A 15,545-nucleotide genomic window follows, 5' to 3' on the forward strand; every position below is an offset into this window, starting at 1 on the left:
TAATCTATCTAAAAGTGCATTTTACGGATGGAATTACACCTGTATACCCAACAAAAGATGGATATTTTTGAAACATGGGGAAAATGAATGATCACACAGACTTTCTCAGACATTTGAAGTAACACACTCAAACATGCAGCCTAGAATGCAGTGTCCCAATTTCAGTTCCCAAAGTCAGGGGGGGTACTCATTCAATGCTGGAGATTTATATACCTATCATCAGCTCGGTGCAGATTAACTGCTGGTTGTAGACTGACTGTCGTATTTAAAATGAATGGATATCATCGTCATTTGAGTCTTGAACAGAAAGATATTACCTCTGTGGGACATGGATTGGACATGTTTTGCATAATGTGTAGTGGTATTAAAAGACACAAAAAAGCTCCATCGTGGTTGTGAGAAACATCCTTTAATGAGTTCAGTCAAATTAGCTTTGGTAACATGAAGAGCATTTGGAAGTTTAGGTGTAAACATAGCATAGACAATTGAAAGGTTGCTTTTACAGAAAATAAAAAGGGCAGTTGTCATTAGAGACATTCTCTTCTAACTGAACCAAATGATGAACATACAACCACAGCAGACTAGCTAGTGTAAACTCTGAATTAAATACTTTAATCCACCACAACATAGCTCGGTTTTTTTGGAAGGCTACAGTATGGTACAAGAAGATGTCAAGTGGAGGACAGACCCCTGCTTACGTATTCGAAGCACGTCAAAGTCGTCTTATTTCTGATGCCATGAGTCTGAAACACTAGCTGCATGTTTTACATAACTGGCATCGGGTGCCAACGGCCATGCCTCTGCACCAGTGTGTCTAACACAAGTCACGTATAGCATTTGCAACCAGGCAGCTTATTTGATCTCCCGTAGTATGATGGCATACTCTAAGGTGGACTAGAAAGTACACAGGAATTTACACTGCATTTCAACACTTTTCATCCATCAGATATTTACATGCAAAACAAATTCATAAACCACAGTTGGATCAGAATTTGATGTATATTCCCATTAACTGGCAGTTTTCTTATACCATGCTTTTTTAGCCCAGAGATGTGTGTTTTGGATTTTACAGTTTGACAGCACAACAGCCTAAACAATTAAATTCTGCATGCATTATGATTAGCGTGAAACCAGTCCCTTGTAACAGTTCAATACACAGTATTAGATCATGTGAGAGTAGTTTTATTGAGTGAGTGTTTTTAGGCTATATTGTAATCCCTATCTGTTATGCACAACACATGAACAGCGTTTTATACAGTGGATCATCGTGTAGACGTCAGTGGGCAGGAGTGCGGCGTGCCACACTTCAAGTATGTGAAACAGACATTTGAATCATCACTGCAAACCCTCTCTGTCCTTTACCTTGTGTTGAGTTAATCCTACATATTATGTTTTCCTATCATCTCATATGGCTTTAACTCAGTGGCACTTCATTCTAATAATGTTAAATGTAGACTTTAAGGCTATAATGCCCCACAGTGTTATTTGTTTATGGTACTCTACTTAATAGGCAATTTGGCTTCTTCATCTGGAGACTTTATCACCCAGGTGAACATGGACATCAGAATGACAATTAAGGCAAACAAAGGTAAAATAAAGCTAATAAGAAGTATTGTTGTCTAACTTTACAAACTTACAGAATAATACTGACATTACACTTTTGATTTCTTCAGTGCACCACCTCAATTGCATTTTAAGTACAGTTATAGATGAAGAATAATGAAATGGTCAGACACTGCTGTGTGAATAGACTGTGTTCCCTACAGAAGCAGTCGGGCCCTGTATGTACAGGTGCACCTCTGTCTGATTCTTACTCTAATGAATGGCTGTTTGACTCTAAACAATTACAAAGTGACTCTGTTGTAAATGCTATCATTAATAGGAATGATAAATACATAGCACCATCTTTTGTTGAAAATAAGAAATTAAAAAAATACTGAAAATAAAAACACTGAAACTTGAAATGTCACAAAATAGAAAAAGGATCCAATCTATACTTCCTGGCTATGCTACATTACCGGATGTTACCACTCTGTCTTTGTCGAGCAAGCCCATACAAAACCCTCTAACCCTTCTATTTCTATACATGCACTTTGGTTAATATACCTTTATAGCTTTTTTTACTAATTCTTTGGCAGTTACCAAAACAAAAAAGGCAACAAAAAATAAAGGAAAACATGACAAAATAGCATCTAATTATTTCATCATTACAAACAAACAAACACTGAGGCACTTAATCAGCTAAAACAAAGCTCTTACACATATCCTTTGACAGAGCAACACAACTATGTACATATATGTAAAAAGTGTTATAAATAGGTTTTAAACCATAGATACTATATACATATTTTAACTGAGACAGTATTGGTTGTTTTTGTGTTGGTTTGCTTGTTGATTTTTGGTATTACCCCAACTCGCTGTGATTGGGGTGAATTGGCCTGCTGGCTCCAGCGGCCATTGCTACTCAGGCATCAAATCTTTAACTTCAGTGGAACTGATGACACTTGCAGTTTGGTAGAGGGTTACTGGGAAACACTGGGATGGAGTGATGGCTCATTCTCGCTTCCTTAAGATGACATAGATGAGTCCGCTGATCAGAGCCAATGGGAAGGCCACCCACGCCAGGATGTAGGAGTACCCGAAGGCCTCCGTATCCGGCACCCACTGCGGACTCATCACCGTGTAGATGATGGCTCCGCTCATCACGAACAAACCTGCAGGGGAGGAAAAAGTGAGCACTTAGGACATAATCTCCATCAATTATCAGATCATGTTTCTCTGCAGTCTTGTGTCCTGGACCGAACCCTGTCTGGCAGAGCAGGTTTCCCAGAAGGCATCCTTCCACAACAACACAATGGTTCATGCTTATTGATCTCGGAGCCAGCCATAGAAAGATTTTCCGGCTCTGCCCACCTCCCTGGTACGACATGACATGATGTGTTTGTCGGACCCCCACACGGCCAGCCCTTCTTGACATTTCAACTTGCACGGCTGGCAGTGTGCCGAGCGCCAGTCCCTTTTGGCTGAGTGGGCACCTGGAGCCAGTCAAGGCCCACTATAGAGAGCCAACCTGGGATGTTGGAAAGGGCTGCCAAGAGGGGACACAATGGGCTGGCAGTGGAGCCACTCTCTGGCCAAAGGGCATGGAGAACAATGGACAATTAAACCATTAGCTACTGGCTCAGACTTCATCTAATTCTCTTCCACAGTAGATGCAGTGTTATCATCTGCTTCTGATTTTTTTTCAAGGAGGAGGATTTGTTGGAGTGCAGTATTTTGAAGACTACTCAAGTCTTACTGTTCGAATTAGAGTAATGTTGAAACTGTATTTAGTGAATTGTAAAGTGGCTGAGAACTCATGTGTACAACTTCTCAAATGTGAGTTGTTTATGTTATTGACAATGGAATGCCTTTGGGTTCAGGACTGTTGGTCGAACAAAACAACTCATTTGAAGATGTCACTTGGAATCTGGGATATGGCCATTATGATATTTAGTTTCCCAAGCTGGAGTCATACCAGATTCAACATAAATCTCTTGGGACATTTTGTGTTGACACTAGCTAATATAATGTCCATCTGATATTCATTAATTTGGGGAGAAGACGTTAAAGGGAGAATTGAACTTACTGGCAAGGATCTGGAAGGTTCCAGTGAGGAAGAAGCGTCCGCCCTTCTGCAAAGTGAAGAGCTGGCAGAAGAAGAGCAGGAGAGAAATGCAGCTGAAGATGATGGACAAGATCATGAGAGCCTGGACTGCCTGAATCCATTCTGCAGGAGAGAGGAAGAGTGTTTAATTTATTACAATTGTCCTAAGGAGCGCATGACAATGGAAGGCTCGTATAAAAAAACGAAACGCCAAAGCCTGCTGGTTTTGTCCCTGCTGAATTGAAGCATCCTCTGAAAGTAATGTTGACTTCTGAGAATGTGTAATGGATCAATAACAATGAAACGTAGGTATCTTGTTCCTAAAAGCTCCGTGCTACCCTCACAGCAGGACCTTTGACTGAATGTACCATCGATCGGCACTGCTAGTTCTCCAAGGCTATAAGCCCACTAACCCATTAGACACCTGTGTTGATGGGGGAGACCATCTACATGTGCTCTCTTTGGAGTGTGTGTTTGTGCTACAATCGTGCCAGGAAACCAACGTTTTCCAAGCAGGGTCTATCACTTATCTGAGGGTCATCCATGGTGCCTTGTTGTCCTCTTTGGTTTCCTTGGCATTTACTTTTACTCCTCTGTATCTATCTAACTCTTCTCTTTTTTGGTATCTGCTACTACTGTCATGGTTTTGTGGCACAAAAAGCTGCCATGTCACAAGATATTGAACAGCAAACAACTGGCTCAATGTGGTTATGCGTTGGCGTCCACCGTCTAGCATTAGCAATTATTCCAGACAAGCCCTATAAAAAGAGCGGTTTTATTATATCTCCATTTGTATGCACGCCACTGCTGATCTCTGACATCCATATTGGATGTGATTGCTTCAACATTCTCAAGCATCTTTGGTTTATCGATCCTTTTGCATTATGTTAATCACAGGCGTGTGGTGGTTTAATGGGGGGCACTTACAACATGTTGTAAAAAAAAAAGGCACGATGGATGATTTATTACCGCTCATGTTACAAAAATAATGATTAATGAATGATACGGCTGTGTGATATAATGACTTACACTAACCACATTGTAAGCTTAAATGAAAACATTTAATATCCCTGAATGTGTCTATCTGTTCACATTTATAAAGAATCATGCCGTTTTCCTGGAAAACAAAGAACTGCGTTATAGATTTAAAAGGAAACAAGATCTTGAATGATGGCACAGGGTTACCAGGATAGAGTCAGGTTACCAGACATAACAGCGCTATAATATGTCCTGATGATCATTGGCTCGAGGGGGGACGAGATATGGGAGGAAATACGACACGCTGCAAATCTCCATCCATAAAATGCAGCCAGCAGAAATACCACACCGGAGCAACAATTAGATTCCCTTCTAATGATGCTGTTTTCAGATGTTACATAATACTCGGTGATAACACTGTGAGAAATGGGTGAAATGTTCCATCCCTGCCCCTATGAATAGTGCTCACCTATAAATACCGACAATCCATCACTGCTCTCCGATAAACAGACATCTTGTTGTCCTTCCTTCCTTCCTTCACTGACCACTAGTAGGAAACAGTGACATGGGGCATTTCCTAACAAGGGGCGCGGTTCAGGACTCACTGAATATCACTGATAAGCAAGTCTGACTCATATTTAAAAAATGTACTTGAACGCCATGGTGTTGTTATTGTGTTGTTATTACAATGCAGACACTTAGTTCTTCTACTCAAGCGTTTTACTGTAATACCAAACGGGACACAAACTGTTGATGGTTTCTGTATTCTCTTCTGAGGCCCTACACCCCATTGGCCGCACAGCTCAACAACAAACCACTGTAGTATTTACTTCACTATGTTTATGTGTAGTTGAACTGCATGGAAGCAGAAGAGATTACATTCTATGAAGTAATTTCCCTGGCTGTACGGAAGTGATATTGAACTGGGATGTGATAACTGTGACATGTGCATCTCTCACCTTGGCGTCATCAAAAGTAAATGGAGCCAATATGTTGGTAACCAAGGCACCTCACTATGATGATTATGATTCACTTCAGAAGGAACTTGACAGCTCAGCAAAGCTTCAGAAAACTCTATTGAACGCAGGCTTGGCCGCCACGTCAGGAGAGTCCACTATCTTCCATCTCCCACAGCCAAAGCGCAGACCCAGACCTGCGGGGGCCTTCTTGAACAAACACTGTGCGTCAGTGCAAATAATGAAAGCAAGTCAAACAAACTGGCCGTGCCATGAAACTACCTGGCAGGCGCTGTGTGTGTGTGTGTGTGTGTGTGTGTGTGTGTGTGTGTGTGTGTGTGTGTGTGTGTGTGTGTGTGTGTGTGTGTGTGTGTGTGTGTGTGTGTGTGTGTGTGTGTGTGTGTGTGTGTGTGTGTGTGTGTGTGTGTGTGTGTGTGTGTGTGTGCGCGTGCGCGCGCGTGCTGCTGCCCCTGACAAAACACACACTGGCTGAGCACGGCTCATTCTAGACAAATGACATCACCTACATGCAGCCAGTACCTCCTGCACCACTGTGACGGCACATTTAGTAGCAAAGCATACAGCTGCCAAACAGTGATCTCACGTTTATGCTTAATAATACATTTTAGGAGAATTAAAATGTTATTAGGTAAGGGTTTTTAAAAAAGAGTTGAATCTTATGCCATCTAATTCAAACATGAGGGGGCTGACTGTCTAAATAAATATGTAACCCTACAGCTGCTGCTGCCTTAGATTGTCCCGATGATCCCTGCAAACTAACACTGGACACTATGATCTGACACTGGGTGGGACCCACCGTCAGAATGCTATGTTCTGAATGAGGTAGTCCAAGGTCTCCCTGCTTTCAAAGACTCTGTCGCAGGCATGCCGACGCACACACGTACATACATAGATGTAACACTTTAAATACTCTCTGCAGCCCCACCCTGATCCTCCACAACTCCCAGGCTCCTGTAACTATGGACTCCCAACACGGGACCTGAATATGGACATCACCCCACCCCACGACTATTTATACAGTGGCAGCCTATCAGCTAGCACTTGAACACAGCACTGGCACATTCTCTGCCCTAGATGGCGCCAGAGTCCCATAGGAGCTGTGACACACCCACCATCATTAACATGGCAAATGTTGTTTTTCAAGTCATTTTTACAAATGTACCATTTGGATGGTTTAAACTGGTTTCAGTGCTATTAGGGGAGACTATTTTGCTCAAAGTAAACTTGAAGGGTGACTTATCAGTGGGAAACAAATCTTGAGATGTTTTGTAACAATAGTTGGCCTAAAGGAAAATAGTCAAATGAGTCTTACCTCCAGCTGATCCTGGATCACAGTGGGATCCCACACTGATAGTAGAGCAGTTTTGCCAGAGGTCTGAGGTGCTAGTTTCACCTGATATCCATACCTGTTGTCAAAAACATACAACTTGATCAGTTGTGTGTGTAGAGCGTCAGAAAAAATATATGCCATATTCAAAGACACCACTATAAAGTGTGGGAGGCAAACAATCTATTAACCTGTATTTATTTCTGATGGTTTTACATTTCAGTAAGCTTCAACACTGATTCTGCAGCATATGTGTTTTCGTATATTCATCTTTAATCCTTACAATTGCATCTGAACAAAAACGGGGGGGGAAAGCATAATAACAGTTTTACTCACGCTGACAATTGTTGACACAAACAGGAGAACCAGGCCAGCAATGTGCAGGAGGACGATTCCCAGGAGCAGGAGCAGCATCTTTTCAGGCGGTCTGGGCAGTAATGAGAAGAGGAGACGGTGTCTTTTAGTGTGTGCGTGTGCGTGCGTGCGTGCGTGTGTGCGTGTGTGTGTGTGTGTGTGTGTGTGTGTGTGTGTGTGTGTGTGTGTGTGTGTGTGTGTGTGTGTGTGTGTGTGTGTGTGTGTGTGTGTGTGTGTGTGTGTGTGTGTGTGTGTGTGTGTGTGATTATTGGGACATGGGTGTGTCGCTGCAGCACGTTAAACACTGACAGCCTTTTTGGAGAAACTTCTCTGGATGTTTCACGTTTATGCAGTATGTCAATTACCAGTAAACATATCACCATTTAAAAAAAAAAAAAAAAAGTAATTGTTGGTCATCTGGAAAGTTTGATTTACGTTTAGCTAATTTTAAGGATCTCATTTGTTGTTTTTATCTATAATAATAGAAACATTTCTTAAAAGTTTGATTATTTTGAATTGCGGTGATTTTTCATGTTTTAAGTTCTGTTCTTTTGCGATTTGCCTGAAATTGACGGTTTATCTAGTCATGGAAAGAAAATGAGTAATAAGAAGTCGATCTCATAATTGTATAACAAAGCAATGAAGAACCACTTTAAAGAAGGTAACAAAGTAGAACAATATTCAGTGCATTTATTGAATAAAATAATTTCTAAACGACCAAATAAGCTTATTTTCTGCGATGACAGCCCAATCATCCAGTCTGTGCGCGCAATGGAGCGTCGGGTGTCCCAGCGAAAGGCGCGTTCCCTTCTTTAATCCGCCAGGACTGACTGAGTGCAGCTGAATACAAGGAAGTTAGGAAAAAAGGTCCACTTACTTTGAGCGGCGAGCTTGTATTTCCACAAAAAAAAAGGGGTTGAGGCTTACAACAAGCAAAAGCACGTCTTCACAAACGAGTCCAACAGCGGTAGTTCCTCAGTCCTAAAAGTTGCTCTCAGACTATTGATGCCAGTACTGACGTTCTGTTATAAAGTGTCTCATTATGGGAGAACAACGCCCTGCGTGCGTCGCTACGTCATGGAGAGTGACCCTCTGGTGCACGGCCAGGGTTCCCAATATAGATGCGCCGTGCGCAATAGCGCATGGGTTGCCTTAGTTACTAACTTTCTGTATCTGTACTGACCCGACTGTTCATTGTTAAGCTGTCATGGTAACTAAAACAGCTGTCTGCTTTCTAGTATTTATTCCTGTTCTCTTTGACGGAAACACATTTTTATAGCACTTTAGAATAGTGCACTGTACTGGGGAATTCCTTTTTTTTTTGCTGCTCAGTTTATGTTAAATAAAGATATTTCCATATAGATATTATTCAGAATAATATCAAAAATAAATGTAAACATTTTAGAGAATCATATAGTGGTTTTTAATGCACTCTAACAGCTTGATTTCGACCGTTATATGTTTGCTTGTCATTCAAGATAGCTGTTTTAGCAAAACAAGCATTGTCATGCATTTCATTGCATATATCTCACAGTATAGAATACAAAATCTTGGACTTCTTCCAAGATGCAATGTTTCTCTGTAAACGTAGCTTCTCGTTGCCCTGGCAATTAGAAACAAAAACATTGTTGTGGTGTGGGTCTTCTCCCTCTGGTAGTCATCTAGTCGGCTTCGTGACTCACAGTATGTGTCGAAGTGTGGATGGGTATGCCTCGGACAGATAGCATCTGGGGCTCTCCTCTGTTTGACATGACTAATTTGCAGTGGGAGTGAGATACCGTTCTACCCTGACCTGGGACTGCAGCCCCTGTTGGTAATGTGTACAAAAAAGTATCCTCTGAGGTTAGGCCTATACATATGGGTGGTGTTGCAATCAAAGGAATTCCAGGGAAATGTATGCAGGCAGGACAGGGAGTGGTCAAAAGTGTAAATATTTGAAAGTATGAATCTACTACCTTATCTTTTCAAGGGTTAAGAGATACAAAAACCACCTGCTGTAAAAGAAAACATTCTGTTGGTGATAACTTAGCTGTTGTTGGGCTTCTTCATTCTTTAGCATTTTTGAAAATACACTATAATTTTCATTTGGTCATAATACAACTGGACTTATCAAGGTCATCGAAATGCAAGCTCCTTCACTGATTGTATACTCTTCACAGCAAAAATACTGGGCTTCCTCGATGCTGCAGCAGATTTTGAAACATACGTGTTATATGCATTAGCCGGCTTAAGAGCTGTCCGATCTCAGATAACCCCTGTCAACATCCACTCTCTCTATTCTTCACCACTTAGCTCACACTTCCTGGATGCCTCTGCATGTGTTTCTCACACTCACATGAGACCAGAGGCCTTTCTGCTGGGCTCGTGCACACACACACATGAAAGGGACAGTTACAAGGCCATGAAGTGCTCCGAGTGGATGCGTTGTAGCTCAAAGTATGTGACATTCTCAACTAGTGCAGCATAGAAGAACCTCTTTGTCTCTCAGATATTTGTACTCGTGTAATATGTTTACTGAATTATCAGGTCTTAACCCTGATCATATGTGTTCTGCTCCAAAAAAATATGCGACTTGTACAGGAGAACTCTGCCGGCGCTCCCCATCCCCATCCCTTATATGTCAATGTTTGTAAAAGACCTACAATGAGTGGACATGGGAGTGTTAAGTTTACTGCGTTTGTGAAGCCCGGACTTGCGGCCAAACTTTCCAGGGAGAACCACATAACAAACATTCAGGCCGAGATACTGAATGTTACATCTGGAACGGCGTCTTACATTTCACCTCTGTCGTTAAAACGCTCAGACTTATCTTCAAGTTAGTGCGGCAGACGGTACGAGTGCATACCAAAACCATAGATAAGACCTCGGCCAGGAGGGTAGATTAAGTTACAGTGACACCATCCACATACCAACAACACGGATTAGAGTGTAAGAGCAGATGCAAGCGTGCATAACTGATGTTTTTGTTTCTACCAAAACCAAATGAATTCAAGATTAGAGATAGCAAATGGACCGGCACTTTGCCTTGGCATTTCCATTGTTGCTGATTTTAAAACAATGTGACAGGCTGCTTTCACTTGATTCCATTGAATGTAATATTGCTTATCTAGACTAAGATCCCATTAGCTGTGATGAATGAATGGCTCATACTCACAGTATATATTATTCAGCTGGACTTTGAATCAGTGGATCCAGCTGATGATATGTCAGAGGGAAGGCCTGTCTGCGTCGCTGTTTGTCTTTAAGCCGTGTCGGTCAGGTTCTGACAGCTGTCGGTCAAAGGTGGGTCAGCCCTGGTGTCCTGTCATCAGCATGGGAAGTGCCGCTGACTGTCGGACCTCTGAGTTGCAGTAGTTTAATAGCTCCCCTCCTACTGCAGCCGCGACTGCCCCTCTCTCCTCTAACGTCAGATGTTTCTGGCCAGAACTCCCTAACTGTTTACACAAACGCACACATACAGCATAGTTGTTAAGCAATATAAAGCAAGCAATTGCATGTAGGACAAGAAAGTTGGGGATACTAGAGATGAGAGGTAAATATTTTGTGTTTGTTTATTCTGATAAGTATTAAGCTACTCACAATCCTTGTCTTGTCATCACACTTTAATCAAGAGACACAGAGTGATGACAACACATGTGGAAACCAAGCCCTGTCCCTTAACTAAACACACTCCTGTGATGTGAGTACAGACGTCTGGGGGCCGAGCTCAAAAGATAATGATATCATTTCCGGTGGAAACATTAAGGGTTTTACTACCAACGCTTTGTTAGGAAATCTATCAAATAATGAAGTTACCTAATTATAATGTTCAGCCTAGAATATCACTGTTTGTGGAAAGCCTCATGATTGCATCATTGCCTTGCTTGTCAGCAAACTCTTGCATTAATCTTGAATAACCGTCTCTTCTGACATGACTGAAATCACATGGCCCTGATTCACACATCACCCTGTGACATTTAATTGGTCAATAGTGACATATGTGGTTGGAGTAAAAGTATGCAAGGTCACCATCCATGAGAATAGGCAAATTCTATTAATACAAACAGCAATTTGGACCAGTTACGTTTTTGTATTATGCTGTGCTTGTTTCCTTGGTTCCAGAGAAAAACTCTTTAAAGATAAATCTAATAAATGTGGCTTTTAGTCTGACCATAGTGCATAACTCACAGTCTCCCTCGCCCCACTATGATTCAGCACAAAAGACTGCAGTACTGTGTCTTGACGTCTGTGTCGCTCTATTTTACTCCCACTCCTCTTTCGGACAATGTGAACAATTGGACTCACAGTTAAACGTTATGGATTTTTCCAGAATTCAACTCAATATTACATATGACCCAAAAGACCTTTGTCTTTTCCACATTGTACTGTGTGTGCCAGTCTTTGTGGCGGACCCCTGAACTTTGGTTAGCAGTTAGGCTCCTCTGGTTTATTTCCAGTGCCTGATTGGAGACACAGTTATGTGCAGAATGCTGGGGGACACAATGTTGATTGGATACATGTTTAAGGAGGCAAAGATTTCTCACATTGGTTATCATCAGCCACACAGAGCCGCTGCATGTGAGGATGGCCGTTGGGACGGAAAACCACACAGACTATAAAATGTTCCTTATCTGTCCGTCTCCAGCTTCCTCTCTCTATCCTCGTAGCTGTAACTTGGCCGATTACTCAACGGATTCCTGCTTAGTTTATTTTTCCGTTTTATCCTTGCTTACAGTGATAGACACACTTCATAGTCCAATAATGGAGCAGTGAAATAGCCTCTTGAGAAAACTCAGAGCTTTGGCACGGATCCAGAAGCGGCAGGAAGAGCTGGTTCCCATGAATGTTTAGTGTTCAGTCCAAACTGAGCTCTGCAGCAGTTTTCAGAGGACTGGAGATTAAGTGATAAATGTTTTATATAATTGAGCGGTTTAAAGAAGAATTTCCAGTAGAGGCCACATTTAGGTCTTTTGGGGGTTTTATCCATCATATATCACCCGAAACATTTGTTCATGATTAATTTGTGACTTGCATGTAATCAAGTTTTGTTTTGTATAAAGTCCAAAATCACAAAGCAAATGGTTGCCTCGGTTCAGCATACAACACCCTCTGTCCTTTTTCAGCCCTCGCTTGGATATGGAAAAAATGCCCCAAAACTCTATTATTTAATAAGGAAAAAGATGGAAGAAGCGTCAGTTAAAGCAACAGAGGAGGCATCGCTCTTCCAGAACAGACAGGTGAGCCTAACATTTAGACTAACACTTAAAAGTTACAATACAAACAATGAATATGACAAAAATGATGCACAGTATTATTGCCATTCCATTCAGGTTTTACGTTTCTGTGTAAGATTGAAGTTAAAGCTGCGAGGAGAGGATTCAAATTCAATTATACTTTGTTACTATGGTTACTGCAGCAGGGTATAAGACAAACGGCCCTAATTGAATTTGGACAAATTATATACTTCATAAATCACCTGTGAAGAGTTTACACTTTGAATAGTGTCTGAAAAAGAAAAACATGGTACAGCTAAGGGAAATGTTTTTTAAGAATAGTTTAGACTGAGTTGAGCACAGATTACTAAACCTGCATTCATACATGTTTATATTAACATTGAATACATATTACTATGTGATATGGTAGGGGCTAATCCTAATTATTAATACATTTTAATTATCATATACATTTTCAGTTCTTCAAAGCTTTGTAATTCCTTATTTTTATTGTAAACACTTAGTAGACATTTAATGTAAAGATATGGTTGACTTTCAGAACTCTTAACAACCTTTTTGCAACTTCCAAAGTTAGTTCTGACATTTCTTTCAGTTGTTGGTGGAGAACAAAATGGAGCTAAAAAGGAGGCTAAATATTTGCACTTACATGTGTCTGTCCAGACAAATTACTTGTGTAGGATGATAGTAATGTCCTGTTATTGCTGGAAGTGTAAATAGGCCATTTTGCTAACACATAAACTTACAAATGTGAGGATATGTCAGGGTTGTGTTTTACTTTTAGAGATCTACAACCCAGTAGCCAAATGATAACCCAATCAGCAGTAATACAATCAAGTAATGTTTTGGTCTTTTGAGAAACAATTTAGAACCAAATTCCCCAAATGGTGTAATCAGTGGTCATTAATTGTTGAACTGTCATACTTTGAGTAAAACAAATAGTCTCCATGACATCAATCACTTTTCTCCTTCAACGATGCACTCTCAGTCTAAGTCTGTAATTACAGCGCAGAGTAAGAAACCCTGGGCCGTTGAACACACCAGTCTCAAGTGATCTGCGATCAGCTCTTTAGTATGGCATGGTGGTATGTAAGAAACATAAAATAACATGGGGCACAGGGCATCTATAACAAGAACGGGCGTTAAGAATAAACCGCCAATATGTCTGGACTGCGGTAAGAATTCCAGAGTACATTCCCCATATGTGGGGGTGGGAGAGGAGGTAAAATAGGGAAACCTATTTGTGTCCCATGCAAACAGAGACCCTAACCTCAAAGGGCCATAGAAAGAGGGGTTCATTCTACTTAAGTGGCATTTCATGAGTATATCCACGATGTGTTTCTGAGCGGGAAAGCAGAAAGGACAGATTGGGGGGTTGGATCTGAAAAACTCAACTCTGTGCTATCTGTCAGTGTGTTTAATCACAAGGTGATGAGAGCAGGCAGTCTTTTGATGTGAGCTAGACAACAGGGGGCCTTTCTTTGCAATACAAGGACTCAGGAATGTGCCTGGGCACAGGAGAGGGACTACACGTTAAACACACACTGCATGCAGGAAACCATGGCAGAGACCTCCTGCCATTGACTTGCTCCTGAGGGTTACAGTCAAACACAATGCTGTTTGCTCTGCAGACAGCCCACTGTGACGGTGACTTGTAAAACTTTACACCTAAATCAAAGTGCAAGTTTCACACAGACACAGAGTGGTTTATCTTTATGTCCACTCCCTCCCTCCTGTTTGGAATCTGTATAATGAAACTGTGTTCATGCTTTTATTTAATGCCTCTGAAAGGATTTAGGGTGGAAGTAGATTCTATGATAGATCTGAGAAAAGCACATACGCCTGTTGCATCTCTAATCCTTAAGTGTTGCCAGTGGAGCTAGCGACTGTCGTCAACTTCCATTAACTTTGATTAAAGAAAGGAATAACTGAGACGTATACCATCTTCTCGCTGATGCTACAAGATAGCAAGGATATTGAACAGAAATAAACTGCAGGGGAGAGAATGACCAAATGAACACATGGAACCAGATACAAGTCAAATGATGTCGTCTCTTCTTTGTTCTGATAACGTTGATCAATGTACTGATTGGAGACGTAGTGACTATTGTGCGGACTATGTTAGAACTCAAACAGTATTTGTGTTTGCACATTCCTCGGTGAAGCCAAAGGTTTGGGTCAAGAAGTGTGATCGTGTGTTTTTGTGTGTACATGGTTCAGGCTGCAAAAGGTGTTGACTGAATAAACAAAATGGAATGAAACAACATCTTTAAATGTGTGGGATCAAGTCACGGTTACATCTATAGTAGCCATGAAGGCATCAGGGACGGAGGGGTGCATAAGAAGGGGAAAAGAAAGACGCCAATGAGAAGCGAGTGGTATGGGTCTCGAGTCCTGTAAGATGGGTGTGGGGTTTCATACATAACTTAGAAGTTGTTTGCACAGCTTCTCCTATGGGCGAGGCATTGAGTAATGGCTCGTTAAAGAAAGTTGGTAAAAAAGTCCTTCACAGTCCACATCCATAGTCAACTTTTCTGTGTTTACCAGACCGACCTGACAAAGGGTGTATCTCCGTGTCACCATTCCCTCAGGGTCGCATTTGGGTCAAACTGACAGCTCTGATTGTGTGCATAAGATAATCTCAACTATTTGTTTTAAAGATTACTCGTCACACGTGCTTCAGGACCACCGTTTGTGCAACACTGTCCAAACGGTAAAGACAGATCAGAAAATACAAGTTATTTGAATGCCGTCACAGAACATATCAAGTGATTGATTTTCACGGCAATGCTCAGCTTTGACTGTTGAGGGATCTTTTCCTGTACGATATTATTAGATTTACAGTAGACGTGAGGGTTGTATATGCATTGATTTCTTTTGATCATCAACTATTCTTTTAATTTGCATTTGGTAATATCTGCCAGCATTTTTAAAGAAAAACAGTTAAAAGTATGCAGTGAAAAGTGCAAAATGAAAGCATCAGGCGACAATGAATGGTGTTTATTGTCTTTTTATACATCTGGTTAATAAATTGTTTATAGCTACATTTTGAC

The 15,545-nt window shown here is 41.2% G+C and overlaps 1 protein-coding gene across 2 annotated transcripts; it reads right to left on the bottom strand.

The window, feature by feature from the left end:
- Positions 1-393: 393 nt before the first annotated feature.
- Positions 394-10,601, bottom strand: pmp22b (peripheral myelin protein 22b). Of its 2 annotated transcripts, none has more exons than XM_034107442.2 (5): positions 10,437-10,601; positions 7,265-7,355; positions 6,914-7,007; positions 3,629-3,769; positions 394-2,714 (listed from the first exon to the last, which is right to left on the bottom strand). In XM_034107442.2, the coding sequence occupies exons 2-5, from the start codon at positions 7,340-7,342 to the stop codon at positions 2,554-2,556; spliced, it is 474 nt and encodes a 157-aa protein (XP_033963333.1). In that variant the 5' UTR covers positions 7,343-7,355; positions 10,437-10,601; the 3' UTR covers positions 394-2,553. The 2 variants fall into 2 exon arrangements, with proteins under 2 accessions (XP_033963333.1, XP_033963332.1); XM_034107441.2 differs by lacking the exon at positions 10,437-10,601 and adding an exon at positions 8,160-8,337.
- Between the last annotated feature and the right edge of the window lie 4,944 nt (positions 10,602-15,545).

The sequence above is a fragment of the Pseudochaenichthys georgianus genome, chromosome 19 (genome assembly GCF_902827115.2).
Source record: "Pseudochaenichthys georgianus chromosome 19, fPseGeo1.2, whole genome shotgun sequence".
Classification (NCBI taxonomy): Eukaryota; Metazoa; Chordata; class Actinopteri; order Perciformes; family Channichthyidae; genus Pseudochaenichthys; species Pseudochaenichthys georgianus.